This window comes from Filicampus tigris, chromosome 3, assembly GCF_054856515.1.
Source record: "Filicampus tigris isolate MCC_2025a chromosome 3, RoL_Ftig_1.0, whole genome shotgun sequence".
Lineage (NCBI taxonomy): Eukaryota > Metazoa > Chordata > Actinopteri > Syngnathiformes > Syngnathidae > Filicampus > Filicampus tigris.
In genome coordinates this window covers 11,414,486-11,438,768 of record NC_141219.1, presented here as the reverse complement: position 1 = coordinate 11,438,768, position 24,283 = coordinate 11,414,486, and the positions used below count along the sequence as shown (strand labels likewise).

General features: G+C 39.7%; 4 protein-coding genes and 1 pseudogene across 7 annotated transcripts; 1 reads left to right on the top strand and 4 right to left on the bottom strand.

Annotated features, from left to right (window-relative positions):
- Window positions 1–1,560: 1,560 nt before the first annotated feature.
- LOC147149897 (uncharacterized) lies at window positions 1,561–4,738 on the bottom strand. Its single transcript, XM_086024867.1, has 2 exons — window positions 4,316–4,738; window positions 1,561–3,675 (listed from the first exon to the last, which is right to left on the bottom strand). The coding sequence occupies exons 1-2, from the start codon at window positions 4,443–4,445 to the stop codon at window positions 1,631–1,633; spliced, it is 2,175 nt and encodes a 724-aa protein (XP_085880993.1). The 5' UTR covers window positions 4,446–4,738; the 3' UTR covers window positions 1,561–1,630.
- Window positions 4,739–7,116: 2,378 nt separating this feature from the next.
- On the bottom strand, window positions 7,117–9,719 carry LOC147149896 (uncharacterized). Its single transcript, XM_086025532.1, has 6 exons — window positions 9,652–9,719; window positions 9,446–9,512; window positions 9,299–9,362; window positions 8,588–9,059; window positions 7,953–8,503; window positions 7,117–7,283 (listed from the first exon to the last, which is right to left on the bottom strand). Exons 1-6 carry the CDS (start codon window positions 9,717–9,719, stop codon window positions 7,117–7,119), a joined length of 1,389 nt encoding a protein of 462 aa, XP_085881658.1.
- An 872-nt stretch (window positions 9,720–10,591) lies between these two features.
- LOC147149895 (uncharacterized) lies at window positions 10,592–12,315 on the bottom strand (annotated as a pseudogene). The gene is made up of 2 exons (XR_015086042.1): window positions 11,886–12,315; window positions 10,592–11,607 (listed from the first exon to the last, which is right to left on the bottom strand). The product of XR_015086042.1 is annotated as an uncharacterized LOC147149895 (transcript).
- Window positions 12,316–13,633: 1,318 nt separating this feature from the next.
- Window positions 13,634–17,503, bottom strand: LOC147149894 (uncharacterized). Of its 3 annotated transcripts, XR_015086041.1 has the most exons (4): window positions 17,354–17,503; window positions 17,053–17,154; window positions 14,095–15,760; window positions 13,634–13,847 (listed from the first exon to the last, which is right to left on the bottom strand). XR_015086041.1 is itself a non-coding variant. In XM_086024893.1 (3 exons), exons 1-3 carry the CDS (start codon window positions 17,388–17,390, stop codon window positions 14,802–14,804), a joined length of 1,098 nt encoding a protein of 365 aa, XP_085881019.1. In that variant the 5' UTR covers window positions 17,391–17,503; the 3' UTR covers window positions 13,634–14,801. The 3 variants fall into 3 exon arrangements, 2 of the variants coding, with proteins under 2 accessions (XP_085881019.1, XP_085881020.1); XM_086024893.1 differs by having other exon boundaries at window positions 13,634–15,760; XM_086024894.1 differs by lacking the exon at window positions 17,053–17,154 and having other exon boundaries at window positions 13,634–15,760.
- Window positions 17,504–18,139: 636 nt separating this feature from the next.
- On the top strand, window positions 18,140–23,256 carry LOC147149893 (uncharacterized). The gene is made up of 3 exons (XM_086024879.1): window positions 18,140–18,738; window positions 21,019–21,183; window positions 21,303–23,256. Exons 1-3 carry the CDS (start codon window positions 18,615–18,617, stop codon window positions 22,511–22,513), a joined length of 1,500 nt encoding a protein of 499 aa, XP_085881005.1. The 5' UTR covers window positions 18,140–18,614; the 3' UTR covers window positions 22,514–23,256.
- The last annotated feature ends 1,027 nt before the right edge of the window (window positions 23,257–24,283 follow it).

Sequence of the window (24,283 nt, the reverse complement as noted above, 5' to 3'; positions counted from 1 at the left end):
TTCCTCCGCTTCTTCTTTTATGTAAGGTGACTCAGGCTCCTGCTGCTCAGGACAAGGACAGTTTTCACTGACATCTGCAGGACACAAGCAGACAAACACATATTTGGTTGGGTAGTGGACTTTTATATTTGTCAAGAACAAAGAAAGTCTTGTCATTATTTATTCTATCTTTTTGTTTGATTTTTGCTGTTGCAATTTGTTTTAATGCCACTTAGTCGACCGGTCGTGGAGTTCCCACGCAGCCAAGCAGCGCTCACGCACCTCTGAAAACGTAGTAACTAAACAGGAGCGCGTAAAAAGAGGACCAACCTGCTCTGTGTAGCACAACTCGAGGCTGCTTGCAAACAGCGTCCAGTAGTTGATGTTGTCTCTCGTTCTCGTCGTTTGTTCGACAACATTTCTCCACGTACTCTGCTGTCGTTCTTTCCCACATTTTCAAACGCTACCACAAAACGATTTACTTACACTTATCTCTGCTTAGCAAATGCTAGCAGGTTTAGCTTAGCTATCCGAAGAGTCTTCAACGTGCACCGAGACAAATTTATCCGGACACCCAAATGTGATCAATCATGGTTTAGTCCAATAAAGTAGTGACAGATATACTCCGTCGGGGAACTCAAGTACATACAGCGCCCTCAGCATCGATGAGAAAAGATCAAACAAGAGTCACGCAATCAGTTTCTAGTTCCCGTTCTGTTAAAAAAATAAATAAACTTCCGGTCATGGAAGTCCATGATCGAGGTGTTACTGCCATCTATAGGTAATAAGAGGACCCCGCACATGTTTTCAGAAACTTAATATGCACTCTAATTTCCCACAGAGACTCCACCCATCCATCAAGCGCTTTTAATATGCGATGCGTGTCAAACGTTTCAAAAACTGAAGCGACAGCTGTGTCAGTGAGTTCTAAATGTTGCTCTGGACTACCAATCCAAAGTACTGTAGCGTGGGATACAATTTAAAAAAAAAACAACACCACAGATGAACATGAGCCAATCTGAATGAGAGCTGAAAAAAAGAATCTAAGATGACCAAAACTGACCAGTAACTAATTACAACCGTGGCTTAGCTTTAAACGGGGACAAAGGAAACAAAGATCACTAGATTTCAATAAAACCATATTTGTGTTGTTTGGAAACAGTAACACAGTAACAAGCTCAAATGATGATCCAAGGAGATGGATGAAAACAAAGTTTAAGCATGATTTTAGATCACAAAATCTGCTATAAATCACAGCATATTTTGTACTTCACATGTGTGAATTACTGCGTGGAAGTGCAGTACAACATGTACAAAAGCAACCATTGTGCACACTGCGAGAGAGCAATTGGGATTGTGCACAAGGTGCACTTTTGGGAGTACACTGTTTTTAGTCACATGTGTTGAAATGTAGTGATGTGGCCCAATGGGAAACTTCAAGAAGCGTTAACAAATAAAGAAGTAATTCAACTCCAGGCAACATCCAGTCACACAACATTACTATTAATGGCTAATGGTTATGAGTTGAGAGGCAAAAGAAGTTGAATTAAAAACGCATTCACCAAACAAACTAGGCAAACATTATGTTTTGTAAATACTTGTCCATTTTTATTTAATTGATATCATTGTAAACTTTTTTTAAAATAAACTTTCATTCATTTACTGCTGCTCCCACGAGCACACTTGTGTTTCTGGAGACAATCCTTCCTAGAGAGTCATATTGCACACACGCTACAACTGAATGGTTTTCCCCAATGTGTGTTCTTGTGTGGGTTTTTAAATTTTCTCTTAAAGAGAAGCTTTGGCCACAAACTGAGCAGGCAAAAGGTTGCTCCATACTATGCGTTTCTGCATGTTGTTTTAAACTTCGCTTTAAAGAGAAGCTTTGACCGCAAATTAAGCAGACAAAAGGTTTCTCCCCAGTATGAGTTCTCATGTGGCTTGTTAAGTTTGCCTTCTTATGGAATCTTTTATCACAAACTAAACAGGCAAAAGGTTCTTCACCACTGTGTGTTCTTCTTGTGTGCATTGTTAAATTTCTTTCACCATGAAACCCTTTACCACAGACTGAGCAGGCCAAAATATTCTCTCCAATGTGTCTTCTTGTGTGCATTGTTAAATTCAGCTTGACAGTGAATCTTTTGCCACAAACTGAACAGGCATAACGTTTCTCATCAGTGTGTATTACTGTGTGTCTGTTTAAATTTGACTTTTGAGTGAATCTTTGGCCACAAACTAAGCACGCAAAAGGTTTCTTTCCGGTGTGTGTTTCTGTGTGCTGTTTTAAACTTCCCTTTTGAGTGAATCTTTTGCCACAAACTGAGCAGGCAAAATGTTTCTCACCAGTGTGTGTTTTTATGTGTCTTTTTAAATTTGAGTTTTTAGTGAATCTTTTACAACAAACTGAGCAAGTGAAAGGTTTCTCTCCAATGTGTGTTTCTGTGTGTGATTTTAAACTTGCCTTTCCAGAGAAAAGTTTACCGCAAATTAAGCAGGCAAAATGTTTTTTGCCAGTGTGTGCCCTTCTTGTGTGCCTTGTTAAATCTAATTCATCAGGAAATGTTTTACTACAAACTAAGCAGGCAAACGGTTTGTCTGCATTATGTCTTCTTGTGTGCACCTTCAAAGTTACCTTCCGAGTGAATCTTTGACCGCAGACTGAGCACGCAAAAGGTTTCTCTCCAGTATGTGTTATTGTGTGTCGTGTTAACTGTGACTTCTGAGTAAATCTTTTACCACAAACTAAGCAGGAAAACGATTTCTCGCCAGTGTGTGTTCTTGTGTGTATTGTTAAAGTTGACTTTTGAGAAAATCTGTTACCACAAATTGAGCAGGCAAAAGGTTGTTCTAGAGCATTTTCACCAGCACACTTGTGTACCTTAAGATATTCCTTACTAGAGTATGTTTTAGAACACACACTGCAACTGAATGCTTTTTCCCTAGTGTGTGTTCCTTCATGCAAAGTTAAATATCTCTTGACAGGGAATTTTTTACCACAAACTGAGCAGGCAAAAGGTTTCTCACCAGTATGTATTATTGTGTGCCTTGTTAACTGCTCATTTGTACAAAATCTTTTACTGCAAATTGGGCAGGAAAAAGGTTTCTCGCCAGTATGTATTCTTGTGTGTCTTTTCAAATTTGAATTTTGAGTGAATCTTTTACCACAAACTAAACAGGCAAAATGTTTCTCTCCAGTGCAAATTTCTGTGTGTAATCTCCAACCACACTTTGACCGAAACATTTTCCCACACAGCAAACACTTCCAGCATCTGTTGTCAATGTGACAAGTCACATCACCTTGAGAGTGATCTTTATCATCACACACGTCAACATCGGTGTCAGAAGAGTGTGATGTTATGTCATCACCATCTGATAGTGGAGCTAAGAGGCCAGCTGCTTGCGCTCCGCCATCACCTTCTGCTGTCATGTGTTGACTTGAGCTGTTGCTTGGAGGCGCCGCCCTTCTGCTCACCTCACTTCTAACTTTGTATTCATCGTCTTCTTCCTTCAAAGGGGCAAAGGTCAACGGCCACTTGGAAAAATGTTCTTCCTCCTTGATGTGGTGATGCTCCTCCTCCTGTTTGACGCGGGGTCGTTCTATCCCCTTCTCTTCCTCTTCAATGTGAGTGTGATTTGGCTCCGCTTCTTTTTTTATGTGAGGCGGCTCCTGCTGGCCAAGATATTGTTCACTGAAGTCTGCAGGACATGAGAAGACAACACACATCGTCTGGTGAAGCCAAATCCCATGTCGTGGCCTTTATGTTGTGTATTTTTATTTATACCTCAAGTTGGAAAAATACCCACAGTCTACCTGAACTCTTCTAAAGCTAGGCCATGTGTTTAATTTACCCAATGACTAAAGTGGCATACCTGCGTTATAATGTGGAAAGGGTTATTGGCAATATCCGCTGTAAGTACAAATACTGACAGAAAAAGTACCCGTCAGCAGGGTTGTAGCACACAGAGATGAGAAAATAACATTCCTCTATAAGATTGTTACAAATTCAACATTCTAATATTATGTGCAACATAAATAATACCCCTGCTTTCTGTATCATATTTCTTCTGTACAAAATACATTTTGTTATAAAATGCCATTTTCGCTCTTGTCACTCGTTTTTGCCTTTTTACTAAACATTTAGTGTGTTTTAGAAACAAGGATCAGTTCTGTCTCTAGTCCACGCTCTCACTGACTTCCGCTATCTAGCCTAGCTATTAGCCCTTGTAGACTGTATTGGTCCTCACACATTGTCTATGCGTTTATGAAGTACACTAGTTCAACTTATCACAACTGCCACAAGTAAAGTAAACGAGTGATCGTAACAAGTGAACAAACCTGGTGCGTGCAACACATCTCGGGGCTGCTTGCAAACGGCGTGCACAAGTTGACGTTGTCGCTCCTTCTCCTCCTTTGATCCACAAACTTCCTCCTCGTACTCTTCTTCTTTGACACGCATTGCACACATTTTCACTCGGTGGTCACAACACTTTGCTGATTTGATCTCTGCTTGGCGACGCTAACAAACGCGTTTCTTCGTTAGCGGCTAGCAAGCTAAGATAGCTCGAGAAGCTAGCACGTGCAACAAAAAGGCGAGTTCATCTGGAACACGAGGATTCAACGCATTCTGTTTCAGTTGAGTTCATTAGAGACTGCATCGACTCTTCGGTGCTTTGAGGGTACTCATTCGGAAATAAGGTTCCTCCTCGGATTCTTGGGGGTTTTTTTTCTGGGACTTTTGAGGTGACCCGGAAGTACTTGGAGGGCTGGTTGTTCAAATTTTAAATAAAAATTCTTGGGAAAGGTGTCTGGATGCAGCCATTAAACCATCTTGAGCAAAGGTTGGTTCTTGACTAAACTTTATGAAAGGAGGAACTTTGTGGAACGAACGAGCGGCAACAACAACCACTGGACGCTGTTTGCAAGAAGCCTCGAGTTGTGGGCCACACAGCAGGTTTGTCTATTCACGTATTCCTCACTTGTTCAGTAACTACCTTCCAAAGGTGGAAGTACTCTTTCACTCTTTCACGTCAAGTTTTTGAGGCAGAGGATCCCCGTTTAAAAAAAAAAATATATATATATATATTATTAGTTTGTGAAGACATATACATGTATGGCTAGTGAAGGGTTTTATTATTAGTTTGTGAAGATATATAAATGTATGTTAACCATTTATTAATGATTCAAAGTTGTATTACAAATGAGTAGAAGGTTGCAGTATCAGGGGAGCGGCTGTATCAGAGGAACACAATGTGTGGGAGGTTTGATGGTACCAGGTGCCGCCAGTGAAAAACAGGGAGACAAAGGCGGGGGCCACAGTTTCTCTGAAGGCCCCGGCCTCTTGGAATGCAGATAACTTGGTGTTTTCAGGAGCTACAACCAAGCGAGTCATGTGCACAAGAAAAGGCGTCATCTGAGACGGCGGGGAAAAGAGAACCAATCAGCATCTGAAGAAATATATTGCAGATACCATGTAACTAATGAAATGATAGTGGCTAGTGTTTTTGGTGTGTTTAATTTGCATATTGTTTTCTATAACTGTTCGGGGCAACTCGGGTGTGGTGTCGCTCTCTGATGGCCACAGGAGCGCACAGATCTGTATTGAGAGGGAACCGAGCCCCCGATACTGTATTAGCTTTTGCTGTTAGGAATAAAATCTCGGTGATTCGGCTGATTGGCTTTCTGGTCTTCTCTCTTACGGAACGAGCACGCATAATTGTTAGGTAAGGTGAAGCTAAGGTTAATGTCGGTTCAAATAATAAATATATGGTAAATAATTTGGAGTCAGATAATTAGGGTAAGTATTGTGATTTAGACCTTAAACCTAACAATACTAAATGAATAGTTACAAGCTTTGTAAACAGCATAAAACAAAAGAAAAAGAAAGAAAAATAATCACTAATTTCTGAATTGATACTATTCTAGCTTGCTGTTCACAGATATTGACATTTTCGAAGACGCACACACATCTCACTGCACTGTCTCTCACTGTCACTGTGACTGCAAACAAGTACGCCACGTAACTGTGGATGTGTCCAATCATAATAAGGTAAGTCTTACTACAGCTAATCACTTCTACAACTAATCAATTTTACTTATGTGGTAAGCTGTCGAGAAAAAAACTTGATGTGCTAGAAAAAAAATTGACTGCAGTTTTGGAATTAGCAATCAGCATTAAAAAAAAAATCGAATTCGGGGCCCGGTCTAGGCAGGTGCAAGAGGGGGCCCAGCCCCCTCAAATAAATGTTTTGCCTCCCCAAAACTAAATCCTCCTAAATATATTGTAGTTCACATATTTGTATTATCTCATGCTTCTCTCCTCCACTCCAATACTTACTGTGTTAATGTCTTGCTTGCCCCCTCAAATATACAATATATCAAGTTGTTTCTCGTGTCATGTTTCTCTCAGGCATCAACATTTTTTAAAATGTAAACAAGCAAACATGAATTTCAAATGGATGAAATAGTGCTGGCGCTGTTTCAAGAGTGCCTCAATCATGTGGAATGTATAATTTCATTTTACTGACAGGTTAACGACAAAGTCGTCCATTGAGCTTTGCTACATCAGTTTTACCTTATTTCTTAATCAAACGTGATATCAGTTTTATAGCGTGACACCAAACGCAGAACCCATGTGTGATGAGGCTAATGAAATAGTGTGAGGTATACAATTTCAAGTGAGAGAAAAAGGTGAGGAGGAAAACACAAGATAGAAACTTTTATCCATTGATATTTATTCAGTTAACGCCTCCCTCCAAACACAATCAGCAGTGGGAGATGTACAATCCATGGCAAAAACAGAATATGGTATCACAAAAATACATAACGAAGCGCACATTTTTCATTTTATTATAAAGCTTTTATTTTGCAGGGTCAGTCGGCAAGCTGGAGACTGACGTAAGCAATACACACAGTGATGTAAGTTAGAAAAAGTGGAATCAAGCTCACATGAAAGAATCTCTCCTTGACTCCGTGACCTTTTCCTACAAAGGCGAAGGAACGATAAGAGGTTGGGAGATTTAGCTTCTACGAAGGTTCATTTTTAATGTGAGGTTCCACTGTAGAGTGATTAGGCAGTAAGCAATGAGTCAATTTTGATTGCAATCACAACCTCGCTTTCTTCAGTTGATTCTACACCGTCACTGACTGTGACGACTGCTGTTCTCCCCAGTGCACTTGTGTTTCTTAAGGTACCCCTTACTTGAGTATCCTTTGCAACACACAGTGCAACTGAATGGTTTCTCAACAGCATGCACGCTTGTGTGCATTGTTAAGTGTGACTTTTGAGTGAATCTTTTACCACAAACTGAGCAAGCAAAAAAATGTACTCCAGTGTGTGTCCTTGTGTGTCTTATTAAACATACCCTAAAAGTGAATTTTTTACCACAAACTAAGCAAACAAAAGGTTTCTGCCCAGTGTGTATTCGTGTGTGTATTATTAAATCTTGCCTCGCAATGAATCTTTTACCACAAACTGCGCAGACAATTGGTTTCTCATCATTGTGCGTTCTTGTGTGTCTTGTTAATTCTTCCTTCCGAGTGAATCTTCGACCACAAACTGAGCAAGAAAATTGTTTATCGCCATCATGTAGTTTTGAGTGCCTTACTAAATTTGTCTTTCGAGAGAATCTTTCAGCACAAACTGAGCAAGCAAAATGTTTTTCCCCAGTGTGTGTTTGTTGGTGTGTTGTTAAATTTGACTTTTGAGCGAATATTTTGCCACAAACCGAGCAAGCAAAAGGTTTCTCACCAGTGTGGGTTCTTGCGTGTATTCTTAAACTTGCGTCATGTGCGAATGTTTTCCCACAAACTGAGCAGCAACATTTTTTTTCGCCAGCATGTGTTCTTGTGTGTCTCATTAAATGTACCCTAAAAGTGAATCTTTTATCACAAACGGAGCAAGTAAATGGTTGAATACCATGGTGTAGTTTTGAGTGCCTTTCTAAATGTGTCTTTCGAGAAAATCTTTCAGCACAAACTGAGCAGGCAAAAGGCTTTTCTCCAGTGTGCATTCGTTGGTGTGTTGTTAAATTTGACTTGTGGGCAAATCTTTTTCCACAAACTGAGCAAACAAAAGGTTTCTCACCAGTGTGCGTTCGTTGGTGTGTTGTTAAATTTGACTTTTGAGTGAATATTTTCCCACAAACTGAGCAGGTAAAAATATTTTCTTCAGCGTGTTTTCTTGTGTGTTTTAGTAAATGTACTCTAAAAGTGAATCGTTTCCCACAAACTGAGCAAACAAATGGTTCATCTACATCATGTACTTTTGTGTGCCTTACTAAATTTGTGTTTCGAGAGAATCTTTTACCACACACCGAGCAAGCAAATGGTCTATCTCCATCATGTAGTTTTGTGTGCCTTGCTAAATTTGTCCTTCGAGAAAATCTTTCAGCACAAACTGAGCAGGCAAATGGCTTTTCACCATCGTGCGTTCGTTTGTGTGTCATTAAATTTGACTTTTCAGCAAATATTTTACCACAAATTGAGCAAACAAAAGTTTTGTCTCCAGTGTGTGTTCTTCCATGTCTTATTAAACGTACCCTAAAAGTGAATCTTTCACCACAGACTGAGCAAGCAAATGGTTTATCGGCATCATGTATTTTTGTGTGCCTTGTTAAATTTGCTTTTCGAGAGAATCTTTTACCACAAACCGCGCAGGTAAAAGGTTTTTCTCCAGTGTGTGTTTTTGTATGTGCTTTCAATGACGACTTGTTGTAAAATGTCTTGACACAGTGGGAAGATTTAAAACATTTGTCAGTGTGACATGTCCTATCACCTGTAGATTGTTCATCATTGTCATCATCATCATTAGAAGACTGTGACGTTATGTCGTCAATATCTGATAGTGGCGGTATGAGGCCGTCTGTTTGGGATCCTCCACAGCGGACTGTATCACCTCCTTCATTCTGCACAGTGACATGAGTGAATGGGAACTTGGTGATTTCATCCTCCTTCTCTTCTTTTTTAATGTAGAAAGACTCCCCTTCCTCTTTAAAGTGGGGTAAATCTGGCTCCTCCTCTTTAGTGTTCCAGTGGTCTTGCTCCTGCTGCTCAGAAAAAAGATATTTTTCATTTTTGACCTCTGCAGGATACAAGAAAACAAACACACACAGTTTAGTAAAGTCAGGCTCGGCTCAGTTTAGTTTCATGCAGTGAATCATTTATTGCTTATTATTATTTCTTCATGTTTTGGCAAAGTTTAGGATAAGATATACGTTATTGATTATTTTGAATAATAATAACAACAACAAAATAAAATACACCAAAGTCCCTTCTCCGTGAGCTATCGGACCTAGATTTGTATTCCTGGACACAAGTCACCGGGGCCTCCATCTGGAGCCGGGTCCGGAGGTGGGGCTGGATGGCGAGCGCCTGGTGGCCTGACCTGTGGGAGGGGCCAAGGGGGGCGCAGGGGACACTAAGTCCAAGTGAGCCATGTTCAGCGCCTCCATTGTCGAGGTGGCCTACCAGACATGGGGTCGTAAGGTGATCAGTATCTGGTGTGGAGGCAATCCCCAGACCCGTTGGTGGATACCTACAATGAGGGATGGCGTCAAGCTGAAGACGAGTCCTATTGGGCCTTTTAAGCCCTGTGGGACACCTGGGGCAGCTGACCTGGGTATCGGCCGGCCAACCGGACCTCAGCTTAGGCAGTCGCCAAGGCAAAAACGGACATGGGAGGAGTTTTCTGAGACATGCGGATGGGCTTCCATTTAGCTTCCAGGAAATTCTTGTCCACCATCAACACTGTCCATATTTTGTGCAGACATTGCCTTTAATATTTGGAGAAACTGTAAAGTACTATCAGTACAAACTTCACATGATAGTATTCCTCTCCAGGAACAAGAATCCACTGGAATTATTTTCTACTTAATTGGATTTAAAAAAAAAACATTTGAATTCGATGAATCCTATTTTACAGTTATGACATGCGGGAAAGCATTTACCGTCAGGTTTAGAATACGCACGCACTCAAATTTTCAGGAAAGGAGCTAATACTTTGACTACTGAAAAACGACAGTGTGACGCCTTGACCGCAGTTGGTAGAGCTGCTTCCGCCATGTGGAGCTGCATGCTAGAGCTTCAGGCGCTTCAATACATTTCATGGATTTTCCTGCTGTTTTAACTAAGTTTGTGCAGCATCATATCATGTTGCGAGTATGAATACACTTGGAGTTCGGCACAAAATACAGTACGCCATTCATCATTTCCCTCACATTTGAACTGGCATAAAAAAAATTCCTCAAATTAATAAAAAACGAATTCCAGGGGAATCTTGTTCCTGGAAACGAATACAATCATCATGTTAAGTTTGGACTGATATCATATTACTCTACAGTTTTCCCCGAAATTAAAGGCCAAGTCTGTACAGTTTTTCCAAAAATTGATTGAAAAAAAAACTGTACAGTAATATGAGACCAAACTTCACACGATGATAGTATTTCTCTCCAGGAATACTGGTCTGTGCCAAAAGACCCGCAAACGGAAAATGGTGTCAAAACCTAGGCCATTTTCTTTAAAAATTTGCAACTCAGACCACATTACTCATGTGATGATTCGAGTATATGGATTAAGTCAATGATTACAGACGCATCCTCAGTTTTTCTTCAGTTTATTCGTCTTCTCACCAACACATATGTTAGAGTCATACTTGACATTAAATCTTTTATTACTGCAGCTGAATGGTTTCTCGCGAGCGTGTATTTTTGCATGCTCTTTTAAATATCCCTTTCGAGTGAATCTTTTGCCACAAATTGAGCAGGCAAAAGGTGTTTCCCCAGTGTGTGTCCTTGTGTGCCTAGTTAAATCTCCCTTCTGAGTAAATCGTTGACCACAAACTGAGCAGGAAAATGGTTTATCTCCAGTGTGTGTCCTTGTGTGTTCTATTAAATGTTCCTTTCTAGAGAATCTTTTACTACAAACTGAGCAGGCCAATGGTTTGTCTCCAGTGTGTGCTCTTGTGTGCCTTGTTAAATGTGTATTTGAGGAAAATCTTTTACCACATACTGAGCAGACAAAAGGTTTGTCTCCGGTATGTGTTCTTTTGTGTGTTATTAAAGTTCCCTGTGCAGAGAATCTTTGACCACAAACTGAGCAGGCAAACGGTTTTTCCCCAGTGTGTGCTCTTGTGTGTCTTGTCAAACCTCCTTTCTGAGTAAATCTTTGGCCACAAACTAAACAAGCAAATGGTTTCTCTCCAGTGTGTGTTATTATGTGTTTTGTTAAATTTCCTTTTATAGAGAATCTTTTCCCACAAACTGAGCAGGCAAAAGGTTGTTCTCTAGTGTGTGTTCTTGTGTGTGCTTTCAACAATGACTTTCTGTAAAATGTTTTGTCACACTGTGAACACTGGACACATGTGTGGTTAGTGTGGCAAGTCATATCACTTCTAGAATAATCATCAACATCATCATCGGAAGAGGAGTGTGACGTTATGTCATCACTATCTGATAGTGGAGCTAAAAGGCCGTCTGAATGAGATCCTCCACAAGGGTCTCCATCACCTTCTTCACTCTTCACAGTGACAACCATCAATGGAAACATGGTGATATCCTCATCCTGCTCCTCTTCTTTCACATGAGGAAAATTTGGCCCCTGCTGCCCAGGATGAAGAAATTCTTCACTGATGTCTGCATGACACAAGATGACACAAACATAGTTTGCTTAAGTCAAGCTCAGTCAAGTCTGTCTGTCATGTTTTTGGAAAGTGGGAGGAAACTACCAGGGTACCTGGAGAAAGCCCACACAGGCTCAGGGAGAACATGCAAACGCCAAACAGGACGGCTGTAGCCCTGATTTGACCAATTGAACCTGATGAGGTTGACTGCCTTAACCGGCTGGTCCCCGAATTAGCGTATTGCTTTTTATCGAAAGTAGTTGCCAAATTAGTGATAAGATGTAAACACACCTGCTCTGTGTAACACAACTCGAGGCTGATTGCAAACAGCGTCCGGTAGTTGACGTTGACAATGATCGGGCTCCTCTTTTGTTCCAGAATTTTCCTCCGCGTACTCTTCTTCTTTCATACGTTTTGCACACATTTTCACACGATAATCACAACACCGAACACCCACTTTACACTTGCTCTCTGCTTCGTGATGTGAATGAACGCGTTTCTTTGTTCGCGTCTTGCAAGCTAAGCTAAGCTAGCTGGAGAAGCTTCACTGTGCACTGGGATGAGTTCATCCGGGCACGAAGTTTTCATTCACGAGGTTTAAAGTCCTGTAAAGTGATGATGGAATAATTGCGTTTGGTGTGCCTCAGTGTGTTCACTAATAAAACAATGACTTTCTGTTAAGCGAAGCAAGCGTAGTTGATTAACAAAATGTACGGGGAAGTACTGCAGCACTGGAGGAAGTAGGGCAACTCCACTTGGACAAAATTAATGGCGCTCCCTATCCACCTGTCTGTCTATCTATCTATCGATCTATCTATCTATCTATCTATCTATCTATCTATCTATCTATCTATCTATCTATCTATCTATCTATCTATCTATCTATCTATCTATCTATCTATCTATCCATCCATTCATCCATCCATCCATCCATCCATCCATCCATCCATCCATCCATCTATCTATCTATCTATCTATCTACCGCTTATTTGGTTAAATTAATTTAATTTTGGGGATGAATAGGGACCTCTCTGTAACTGTAAGTCAATTAATTTATCAACCCAAATGCATAGTACTAACTTCATTAATTTGTTAAATAAGCCTGATGAGATGGATAAGTAAAAGAATCGACGCCGATGATGGCAACATCTTTGACCTGAATGGCAAGGTAGAGAGGGTATGCGCCGATCCAATAAAGTGGGTGCAGAAAAGAATGCATGACTTTGAAGCTTACACAAGAGGATGGAACCTAAACCTGATGGGGGTGCCCGAATCTAACCAGGAGAATTTTCGAGAGGACGTTATCAACACAGCTGGACATTTTACAAAAAATTGAGCGTCCGGCATCAGCAGCGTGGTTGCCCTTCCGTCGTCCGTCATCCGTCATTTTTCCCGGGGAGAAAAAAATAGTACTCATCTGTAGGCCGGTCTGCCTCTACTTTTAAACGGCCGTCCGTCGGCGAGTCCGACTAAACTTTCACTCGCACCATATTTTTATTTTTGCATTTACTTATTCATTTTTTAATAATGTGTTGTATCCTGGCATTTTTGTTTGTTTGTTCTGAATTTGCACTATTTTTATATGACTTCTGTGGTATTTACTGCTGTTTTATATGCAGTTTGTTCAATAAAGCATTTAATTTAAAAAAAGGGAGAGAGCAATTACAATGCACACACATTACAAAAAAAAAAAAAAATACACAATCTGTTACGCCTGCATGATGTGAAACGCATGCCTGATCAATACTAGTGGTCATACAGGCCTCAATTTTGTGTTTGCAAAACTTCATTGCTAACTTCATGTTTTGAAAGGTGCAATATAAGTAAAATCTTCCAGAGAGCAAACAGTTATTGAAAATACATTGAACAAATGTTATTTTTCCAACAATAAGTCACTGACAAAGTGGTTTCACTTCAATTTCAACTGTAATAAGTTGATATTCAAGCCAACAAGCCAGATATTTTGCACAGCCGGGTTGTGGAAAAGTGAGGCAAACGTGGAAAGGATGACACCTGGTGACTTTAGTGTACATGGAGTAATATTTAATTCAAATGGTTTATCAATTGCTGGTGCTAGCATCCACCAGTAGATGGCGTAGGAGCACTTACAGGAAAACCAATTCAATGGGGAATACAATGAGACAGTAACAACCTGTTTGTTACTGTTGTTTATTGTTCCCCTTCAGTTGTGGTAGTAGGTCGTGCATGCGTTCCTCATATGTGTGTCGTTGCTGTCCTTTTGTTTGACGTGACCTACGATGGGAATTGATAAGAATTTAGCAATTTTGATTCTTTTATCAATCCAATTCACTATTAATTCCTTTACTGATTTCAATTGGGCGGGGAAATGGAATAATGCAAATGCTGTTTTTTTTGTTTTGTTTTTTTTACTGGAACTGTTTGACATCTTTGACTAAAGACAGAATATGCAGCATACAGAATGCATTCAAAATCTGTAATCGTAATGCATCTTTAGAGGAGAAAAGAGTAGGAAACTTACCTCTCAAAGTATGACGAGACCAAAAAGCTTAATGCAGTTATTGCGTACGCATACACGATATCAGAGTACCTTAGTAAATTGTGTCCATGAAAATGACACAACAAACTGAAACACTGACAATCCAAACGAGAAAGTAGGGCAATCTTTTATCATTCCTGCAAGGATATCACCTCTTTTTATCCACCAGTTAAAGATCAATTTTCCTGGATACGTTTCCACATATATGACACTTTAGATACTAATATTTAAGAATATTTACACACAGTGCTCCTTTTGCATTCAACTTGATGCCAAAATTAATTAAAAAAAAACCCAACAATATAAATAGCTCCTCCTACTCACTCCCCCCTTTCCCTTTCACACCTACACTTGCCACGGATCTTGTCTTTAGATTGAATTTGGTAAGATGAATCATTGTCAAATTCAAGTTCACGGGACTGCATTGAGCTTCTGATATGCAGCCTGATAGACACTTCTTCTTTTATGGCACAAACATTAGATTAGTTCTTCAAATACTTGTCTAGTGTATGTACTCATAATAATAAAAAAAAAAAAGATCACTGGACATGCTATCAAAACATTTTCAAAATTTGACTGATTTGACAGTCAACTATATCGTGCACAATATAATAATGCCTGTATGGGGAATACTTGACTGAAAGCAACAAAGATTCTTTCTTTTTTTCTTCCAATTTTTTTCAGCAGCTTCAAGGATGGCTGCTCTTCTCTCCAGCACATTTGTGTCTCTTAACATCACGCTTGACATGAAATCTTTTCTCACACACATCACAACTGAATTGTTTCTCTCCAGCATGTGTTTTTGTGTGCGTTGCTAAATTTGTCTTTCGGTTAAATGTTTTCCCACAAACGGAACAAGCAAAAGGTTTCTCGCCAGTGTGTGTTCTTGTGTGTCTTGTTAAATTAGTCTTTTGAGTGAATCGAACACCACATACCGAGCATGCAAAAGGTTTTTCCCCAGTGTGTGTTCTTTTGTGTGTTGTTAAAATTGTACTTCTAGAGAATTTTTGACCACAAACTGAGCAAGCAAAAGGTTTCACCCCGGTGTGTGTTCTTGTGTGTATTTTCAAATCTTCGTTTATAGAGAATCTTTTATCGCAAACTAAGCAGGCAAAAGGTTTTTCTCCGTCATGTCTTCTAAAGTGCCTTGTTAAGTTGGTCCTTATGGAGAATCCTTTCCCACAAATTGAGCAGGCAAAAGGTTTTTCTCCAGTGTGTGTCCTTGTGTGTCTTTTCAATGTTGACTTATTGTAAAAGGTTTTGTCACACTGGGAACATTTCACACGTTCAGTGTCAGTGTGACATGTCATATCACGTTTAGAATGTTCATCATCATCATTGTCATCATTATCAGTGTCAGGAGCGCGTGAGGTTAAGTCATCACTGTCTGATAGTGGTGCTAAGAAGCTGCTTGATTGGGATCCTCCACAGTGCTCTCCATCACCTTTGTCTTCCTCATCATCCTCATCTTCACTCTTCACAATGACAGTCAATGGAAAGTAGGTAATATCAGCTTCCTGCTCTTCCTCTTTAATGAAAGTGGGATCCAGCGCCTCTCCTTTCACATGAGGTGGGTCTGGCTCCTCTTCCTCTTTTATGTAGGGGTGCTGTGGGTCCTGCTGCTCACAATGAAGATCGTCGCTGACGTCTGCAGGACATGAGAAGACAAAAACATGAGAAGACAAAAACACAGGCTTTAGGAAGGTCAAGCTTTGCTCAGTTAAGTCTAATATTGTGAATTTTGGCGTGATATTTCTGATAAATGTCTTACAGATACATGTGTGATCATGGTCTGGGAGTTTACATTTGTTACCAATTACACCAAGATACCACATTTTTATCATGTGCAGGCAACCGATAATTATGTTGGGTTTTTTGTGTGTGTGTGTTTTTTTTTCCAGTATAACAGGGCTCGGCCACCTCAAGACATGACTGCACTGAGCCCGGGCACCCAATTTCCACACTCATCCAACGAGTCTGGAAAATGTAAATAAAAATTGATCATCTGATTACTGTTTTACATGCTGGACTCTTGCTAGTGATGTCACACTAAAACAGATCGAATCATTATATCAAAGGGCGTTCAAAATATTTGCCAGAAAACCTCTCTCATATCATCATTGTTACATATTGGAAACTTATAATCTATTAGGTTTTGCACATTTTAGAGATTTTAAATATGCCAATGTCTTTACAAGACAGTGCATGGACTTACATCACAAACATGAACTGAATATATCAAGTTGAAGCCTACTACTGGCAGAACTACGACTAGAGGTGACTGTGAGGTCCCCTTTAGACGTACCACTTTCGCACAGTCGGTCCTTTCAATCCGGGGCTGTAATATCTGGAACAAAACTGCATACAATAAGAGAATCCCTCACATATCATACTTTCAAAACTCATCTGGAAAACTGCCTTAAATCCAGCCAATAACTGATGCACAACTACCAGTCGATGTCATCGATGCTCCATTTTAGACGATATGAGGTCAGCGCAATTTGTGAGTCCACTGCAAAGCTGCATTTTGTCCAACCAATTTTTTTGTCTACTGCTGTACTTAAAAAAAACGGAAAATGGCAGAATCTAATTTTCCTGATGAAAGGCTGAGAATCTATTCTTTCATTTGGTAGATTCTGTGGACATATCTTCTTGAAAACAACATGGTGTGGCTCTTGAAAATATCCAAATGCTCTAAAATGGTTGGCAGTGATGAAGTGATTACAGTACAAGATTCAGTCTTTCCGTTTCAGATCCAGAATATCCTCCAGCACAACCTTCAACTTTAAGAGCAAAACTTTACAATTGCTGGCGACAACCTCCTATCCACATAATCATGGAGGTATGCCACCGTATTCAGATTCAGATAAAAAACAATAATATTTTTAAGAATGCAAAGCAGTTGGTTACTAAACAAGTGAGCGAGAGAAATGTGCAAACCTGCTCCGTGGAATGCAACTTGAGGCCTTAAAACAGCGTCCAGTAATTGTTGACGTTGTCGCTCCTTCTCTTTTGTTTTAAAAAGTTCCTCCACGTACTGCGCTGTTGGTTGTGCACACATTTTTTCACGACAATCACAACACTTTCATTTGATTTCCTCGATATAGCCAAATTGGCTTCTCCCCGCTAGCTAAGCTAAGACAGCTCAAGAGATTTCATGAACCAAGACGAGTTATTCCTGATACAAAGATTTGATGATTGGTGTCTTAGTCTAGTAACGATAAAGTAATAATGGACATACTTTGTCGAAACGTCACTACGCTCTGCACTGGCTCCATACTAAGGCAGGCCTCTTCGAATTCTCGTTTCTGCCTAAAACATTTCTGCCCTCTCCAATCCGAGCGAGATGACCCGGAAGTACTTGGAGGATAGGATCGTTTGAATTCTACAAATGCTAAGGAAAGGTGCCTGGATGCAACCTTTAAGCCCCCTTTAGCATAGCTTGCAAACCTTTACGCAAGGACATTACCCACAATTCAATTCCCCCCCAAAAATTATTCAACTTGTTGGCGGTTGGTGCAGAAAGAAAAAAATGGTTGGTGCAAAAAAAGTTGTAAATATTCAAAGTATATGTCATTTGAATTACCACTTTTATTATTTTTAATGTGTATTTCCTAATTATAACAGCACTGTACCTACAGACATAGCAAATTAATGAAACAAGACTGTAGGCCTATGCTTTGTCTAAACACATTTACAGACTTGGCTCTCGGCAAACACTCTAGTTTCTCATGTGGCCCTTTTTTGCTAAATCAATTGCCCAACCCGATTTCATTTCATGAAGGAGATCAATAGTATTTAAATAATACAGATTCTGTATGGTCTAGAGAACACCGTTTTGCACTCGGTTGATACAGTAAACTTGCTTAATATTGTATTTGCCTCATCGAATGTAGTGACGTGTGATAGCAGAAATGTCACCCATAGATGGCAGTGTTAGCTCAGAAGACATATGGCAGGACAAACTGTCATTGCACCAAGTACATTTACAGTTGAGTGAACAACAGCAATGCTACCTAATGCTCGATGATGATAAACAATGTTGCTGAAGTTCTTAGAAATGTTCCCCAGTGACGCTTTATCAATAAGCACGAAGTAAAATAACGGTTTTATATGTGCAGTGTTCGCAGGGTGCTGACCCTGAAATGGGCAAAAGTCTAAATTTGTCCAAGTAGAGTTGCCGTACTAATAACGCTAAAGGGCTACTTCTGTGGATTTTTCCCTTGAAGATTCATGAGCTCTATCAAATAATTCTGAATTACTTCTGAACACACAGAAGCCTCGACCCAGAACGGCCATTTCTGGAAAAGGCCATTACTGGACAAAAACATAATTCATTAACTCTTTGTGTCTGCTAAACCTCGTTTTGTGTACATTGAAGCTTCTCAAACTAGCTTAGCTTACCTAGTTACCCGCTAACAAGGAGACGCCTCTGTTAGCAGCACAGTGCTAAATAGAAATCAAGTGTGAATGTAAAGCGTTGCTATTATCGTAAAAAAAAAATGTGTGCAAAAGTTGTGATTGAAGAGCACGAGGGGGGAGTCTATGGAGCTAAAAATGAAAACGAGCGAGAACGTCAACTGCTGGATGCAGTTTTAAGGCCTCAAATTGTGTTCCACCGAGCAGGTTTGTCCATTTCTTTCGCTCACTTGTTTAGTAATTTACAGAGGTGGAACTAAGTCACATATGTCCAAGTAAGTAAGTCACAAGTTAACTGTGGAAAAAAAATCAAACAAGTCAAATGGAGTCCACAGTGACTCCCTACTAAATTCCAAGTCCATTCAAGTCATTACTTTAATCCAAAAATGCCCTTGTGGTGGGAAATAACGAATCACACGTTTCGTTCTCAGTCTTTGCGCACGTTATTAGCAATGCAGTTTTCTTCATATATGTATGTTTTTCCAAACAAATGTATGTTTTCACTTTACAGGAATTTCAAACAGAATTTGAGTCGGTTGGTACTGCTTTTACCAGAGTTAGTATCAGTACTACTGAAATACAGTGGGCTCCTTTTTTACACTTCTCCTTGTTGTAACTTCAGTTGTATGTACTTCATGATGTTAAGGTTTTTAATTTGATTATTTTGTATTATTATTATATCAGTCATTATTCTCACCTGATAACCTTAGCGAGCAAGGCGCATCGTCATGATCGCCAAGGATTAATTTTATTGCTCTGTATACAGTGACGCACCGCTATTCACAAATTAAACTGATTGTAAAATTAACTTTCAGGGTTGAAACGTTTCCTTGAGTAACTTGAATAATTCGATTACAATAAAGGTCAAAGCAAAATCTCTCACTCAAGGGCGGCGCCCAACAGAATTGTTGCAAAGCGCGTAGGGTTTAGTTTTTGTTTTTCTTTCAAAAAATACTTACTGTAACATTCAGTGGAGTTTCATGTGCCAATGGATAAAACGCGAAGCGTGGCGAATCTTTGTTAAGGAAATGCACTAGCGGTCAGTGAATGGAGCAGTACTTTCTCTATCTTTTTTTTTTTTTTTAACTTCCCACCTGTTTCCTCTCTCTGTCGTATCTATTAGAGCTACAGGGCCAGTGCAAGCCGAGCTTTCCTTCACAATCGCGCCATGTTGTTTGTGGTTCAATTTAATAAATAAAAAAAAAAAAACGAATACTGTACAATATAGGTTGCGCCTCAAAATGTTGGTTCCGCAACAACACCCCAGGAGTTGCAAGTAATCCAATTACTTGTTTAATCGATGCATTAATTGATAGAATACTAAACTATTCAGTAGCTGCAGCCTTATTGCCAATAAAATGGTTTCAACCATAACGCATCTAAAGTTCAGCGCTTGCACTCAAAGGTAACTTTCAACGGCAAAGTGCATTTTGGACATAATAATAACGTACTATGGTAATTTTTTTGAACCTCATGGTTTGTAGATTACACAGGTCAACAAATCTTTACTTGATTTTTGATCAGAGATGCAAGTAAACTTTTCTAGATGAATTTGCACTGATTACGAATCTTTCCTCATTTTTCTCAAGCACATCATGTTTTCATAGTAGAAATAATAATAAGAATTTAGTAACAAGAATTTAATATGTAATATTCTAATATTTATGAGTTAAGGGTTAAGTTCATCAACAAGTGGATTTTTTTTACCAAAACATCGTAGCTATAAATTACAATGCATGTTAAAATAATCTGTATTGCGCAAGTGTTTATAGGTCAAACTTAAATGACTTAATTAAAATGAAAATATATCAAACACCTGATGTGCTAGAAAAAAGTAAAGACATTTTTTAAGTCAGCGTCAATAAATATGCTTTAGAGACACTTCAAGCCATCTCTGATTCAAATATTCTGTTGACCAGTGTTATCGGCTGATCACATGGTGGTGGGAATAAAACAAGGGGGTGGCTCTCGCCACGCCACACACGCATAGCCCCTGATTTAACTCACTCACAGCCAACACGACCGCCGTTTTGCCGACATGACTTCCACGTTCAACACAGAATTTCGTTCACTTGGGCAAGGCATCCAATCATTGCAGAGTTGCAAACTGTTACGGATTGTCCGTATTTTTTTTTTAATTCAATTAATTTATTTTGTAATCATTCAAAATTGGCAAGGGGTTGATAGCGCTCTTCTCTGTTATTGTATACAAGGCATATACTTTTTTTTTTTTTTTTGCTCTACAGAATTTTTCATGACTTTTGCACCGATGTGGACAGTGGCCCAGTTTTGTTGTGCAATGTACACTGACAATAATGATTCTAATTCTAAATTGAGCTGCGGGAATTTTTGGCAAGTACTGGCTGTTATGCAACAACATTCTTAAATCTTCTTCATATGGCCGTGCAATGGGGTAGGGTGGCAAGACAGCAGCCTTATCTTAAGACTTGAGCGAACCATGTGTGTTTGTCTTCTTGTGTCCTGCAGACGTCACAGAAGAAGATTTTGATCTTGAGCGGCAGGAGTGGAGCTCCAGGTTGGAGCGGCAGGAGCCAGAGCCCTCAAACATTAAAGAGGAAGAGCAGGAATCTGACATCACTGAGTTTCAAATTATGGGTGTGATTGTGAAGAGTGAAGATGATAAAGACCAAGGTCAGTGGCTTCATTCTAGTCCAAGTGAGGGGCGGCATCAAAAAGTCCCAACATGAAACTTGACACAACAAAGCTGGACTTTATTAAACCATGCACGTTTGTCATCTTGTGTCCTGTAGACGTCAATGAAAAAGATCTTTGCCTTCAGCATCAGGAGCTAAGGCCCCAGCACATAAAGGAGGAAGCACAAGAGGATGTTTTCGCCGACTTTCCATTGACTGTCATTGTAAAGAGTGAAGAAGGTGATGACAATGCATTTGAAGGCTTCCAATCACAAAGCCTCTTAGCTCCATTCGCAGAGTGCGATGACATGACAGCACACTCTGCTGATACCGATGCTGATGATGAACACTCTAAAGGTGATATGATTTGTCACACTGACAACAAACACTTAGCATGTTCTCAGTGTGACAAAACCTTTTACAACACGTCAACATTGAAAAGACACATAAGAACACACACTGGAGAGAAGCCATTTGCCTGCTCAGTTTGTGATAAAAGATTCACTCAAAAGGGACATTTAATAGCACACACAAGAACACACACTGGGGAGAAACCTTTTTCCTGTTCGGTTTGTGGCAAAGGGTTTTCTAGAAAGGGAGATTTAAGAATACATTCAAGAACACATACTGGGGAGAAACCCTTTGCCTGCTCATTTTGTGATACAAGATTCAGACAGAAGGGAGATTTAATAGCACACACAAGAACCCACACTGGGGAAAAACCTTTTGCCTGCTCAGTTTGTGGCACAAGGTTCACTCAGAAGGGACATCTAATTGCACACACAAGAACACATACTGGGGAAAAAACCTTTGCCTGTTCATTTTGTGGCACAAGATTTACTCAAAAGGGGGATTTAAGAATACATATAAGAACACACACTGGGGAGAAACCCTTTGCTTGCTCAGTTTGCAGCTTAAGTTTCAGCGTACGTTCAACATTGATTCAACACATGAGAACACACACGGGCGAGAAACCCTTTTCCTGCACAGTTTGTAGTAAAAGTTTCTCTAAAAAGACTAATTTAACAGCGCACACAAGAACACATGCTGGAGAGAAACCTTTTGTCTGCATAATTTGCGCGAAAGGATTCACTCAGAAGGGGCATTTAATTGCACACACAAGAACACACACAGGGGAGAAAACTTTTGCCTGCTCCGATTGTGATAAAAGATTCACTCAGAAGGAACATTTAATATCACACATAAGAACACACACTGGTGAGAAACCATTCAGTTGCAGCGTGTGTGATAAAAGATTTCATGTTAAGCGTCAGGTGAAGAGACACAAATGTGCTGGTGTGAAGGTGCTCAATAAATCTGTAGAATGAACTTGCGACAGTGAGGCTGTGTTGGGAATCGTTTTCTCCTTCCCAACTCAATCACATTTCAAGGATTTTTATATTGTGAACTGCAGCATGTAAGTTGACTTGTTAAAACCAAAAATGGAAACACATTGTTTTGATAGCACTCACAGATATGAATAAATGGGAATTCTATATACGTGACAGTAAAAATTACTTCCCTTATTTCTATTTTCTTTATACTGTATTTTCTAGTACTCTCTACTCCTTATGCTTACCGTTTCATCTTGCTAATTTGACGAATTGGTATCCCACCTCTATGGTGACCATTCACACATTTATGATCTCAACATTTTTCTAAATACTATATATGACTTAAATTGTCATGTCACAAAGTTTTGTAAATTAAGTTTGATTTTATTTTTTTGTCTAGCAGAAGCTTGTCAGCACAAACTGACAACAGAACAGACTATGAGGAAATTCTTCATTTAAGATTGATCTTTTTTTCTTTGATTGTATATGGGTTACTTTGTACATCAAACCTTGTGTGAAATGAACTTCATTGTTTTTGCATGCCTTCATAAAATTTGTGTTAGACAAGCTCAAGCCTGCACAGGGAAATTGAACGATAGTCGTCCTTATATTCCCGATATATGTTGGAACAATGAGCATATTATGTACCTTGACAAAAGTGGGCAGGCTTTAAAAACTGCCGTCTGGCAGCGTTTTGATTCTCGCTTGCTATCAATAAAGTTGTCTTTGTTCAACAAGTTTGTGTGAGCGGTGTCTTCCTTCAAAATCATCACCTTTTGATCATGTTCTATGCCACCATCTTGCTGGACTCACCACACCCCTTCAAGTCAATATTATACCTTATAGCGTCAACTGAATGTTGAGGACCATTATTTTTCATTTTAGAAGTGGTTGTAAAGTGCCCTACCCTAACAGATAGCCTTGAATGTACATTAGATGTGAACGCGTGCCTCCAACGTCGCAGCACTGTAAATCTGATTTTGGATTACTGTTGTGCACAGACTTGTGAAATAATTAACGAGATCGATATAAGTCAGGCTGGGAAGTATACTTTCCGCTCGGCAATCCAGTCCTGTTGTTGGAACTTTATAAGGATCCAAATCTGTCAAACCAAACTGTCAAAGTCCATTTAAAACTTCTCGTCATGTCTCAGAATATTTACACTTACTGTCTAGCGAACAAGTGTTGTGCAAAGAAAAGGCGAAGGTGTCTGCTAGGATGGTGGGCCGCATAGGATTGGAGGATATGTTACTATTTTTAGCACAATTAAAGGTCGGAGTACTTTGATCAAATTCACTTAGACTATCATACTTTCACTAAAATGTTACTGCCTCGCCACGCGCTTTTTGATCTGCCGTTTTGTGTGATCAGCAAAACTAAGTAAGTAACATACAAACATTGACATTAGCCTGACTATGGAAAATCAGTATGTGTGTCTGAAAACGTTGACGTGAGACAGAAGAAGAACATGCACATAGCCCTATAGCCGCCTCTGTTGTTGTACAGTAATTCTACCAATGGATGTCACTGTAGATGTATGCTAGCTCTATTCCGGTCCAAGTCCACTTTAAGCTTCAGCTTTGCTTAAGCAGCCTGAGGGACGCTTATTGCTTCACTTCTCGGCTTGGAAGAGACAAACAATCGCACTCATATAATTGTTACGGCGGGGGATACGATCCACCCGAATGAAAATCGGTGATAGAGAGAGACTATTCATGTTTTTCCTTTCTCACTCTTTTAAAACCATTTTCAAGTATTCCTTAG

What these genes read in the sequence shown, in the direction of transcription:
- LOC147149897 (XM_086024867.1), bottom strand. Translation starts at nt 4,445, where the DNA reads ATGTGTGCAATGCGTGTCAAAGAAGAAGAGTACGAGGAGGAAGTTTGT. An exon ending in AGATGTGTTGCACGCACCAG is followed by an intron (nt 3,676 to 4,315) that starts GTTTGTTCACTT and finishes CATGTCCTGCAG; the next exon opens with ACTTCAGTGAACAATATCTT.
- LOC147149896 (XM_086025532.1), bottom strand. Translation starts at nt 9,719, where the DNA reads ATGGTGGACAAGAATTTCCTGGAAGCTAAATGGAAGCCCATCCGCATG. An exon ending in GGCTCCAGATGGAGGCCCCG is followed by an intron (nt 9,060 to 9,298) that starts GTGACTTGTGTC and finishes TGTATCCTGCAG; the next exon opens with AGGTCAAAAATGAAAAATAT. An exon ending in CGAAAAGCAAATTTAACAAG is followed by an intron (nt 8,504 to 8,587) that starts GCACACAAAAAT and finishes ACGTTTAATAAG; the next exon opens with ACATGGAAGAACACACACTG.
- LOC147149894 (XM_086024893.1), bottom strand. Translation starts at nt 17,390, where the DNA reads ATGGAGCCAGTGCAGAGCGTAGTGACGTTTCGACAAA. An exon ending in CGTAGTGACGTTTCGACAAA is followed by an intron (nt 17,155 to 17,353) that starts GTATGTCCATTA and finishes CACAACCAACAG; the next exon opens with CGCAGTACGTGGAGGAACTT. An exon ending in AGTTGCATTCCACGGAGCAG is followed by an intron (nt 15,761 to 17,052) that starts GTTTGCACATTT and finishes CATGTCCTGCAG; the next exon opens with ACGTCAGCGACGATCTTCAT.
- LOC147149893 (XM_086024879.1), top strand. Translation starts at nt 18,615, where the DNA reads ATGTGTGCAAAAGTTGTGATTGAAGAGCACGAGGGGGGAGTCTATGGA. An exon ending in AATTGTGTTCCACCGAGCAG is followed by an intron (nt 18,739 to 21,018) that starts GTTTGTCCATTT and finishes TGTGTCCTGCAG; the next exon opens with ACGTCACAGAAGAAGATTTT. An exon ending in TGAAGATGATAAAGACCAAG is followed by an intron (nt 21,184 to 21,302) that starts GTCAGTGGCTTC and finishes TGTGTCCTGTAG; the next exon opens with ACGTCAATGAAAAAGATCTT.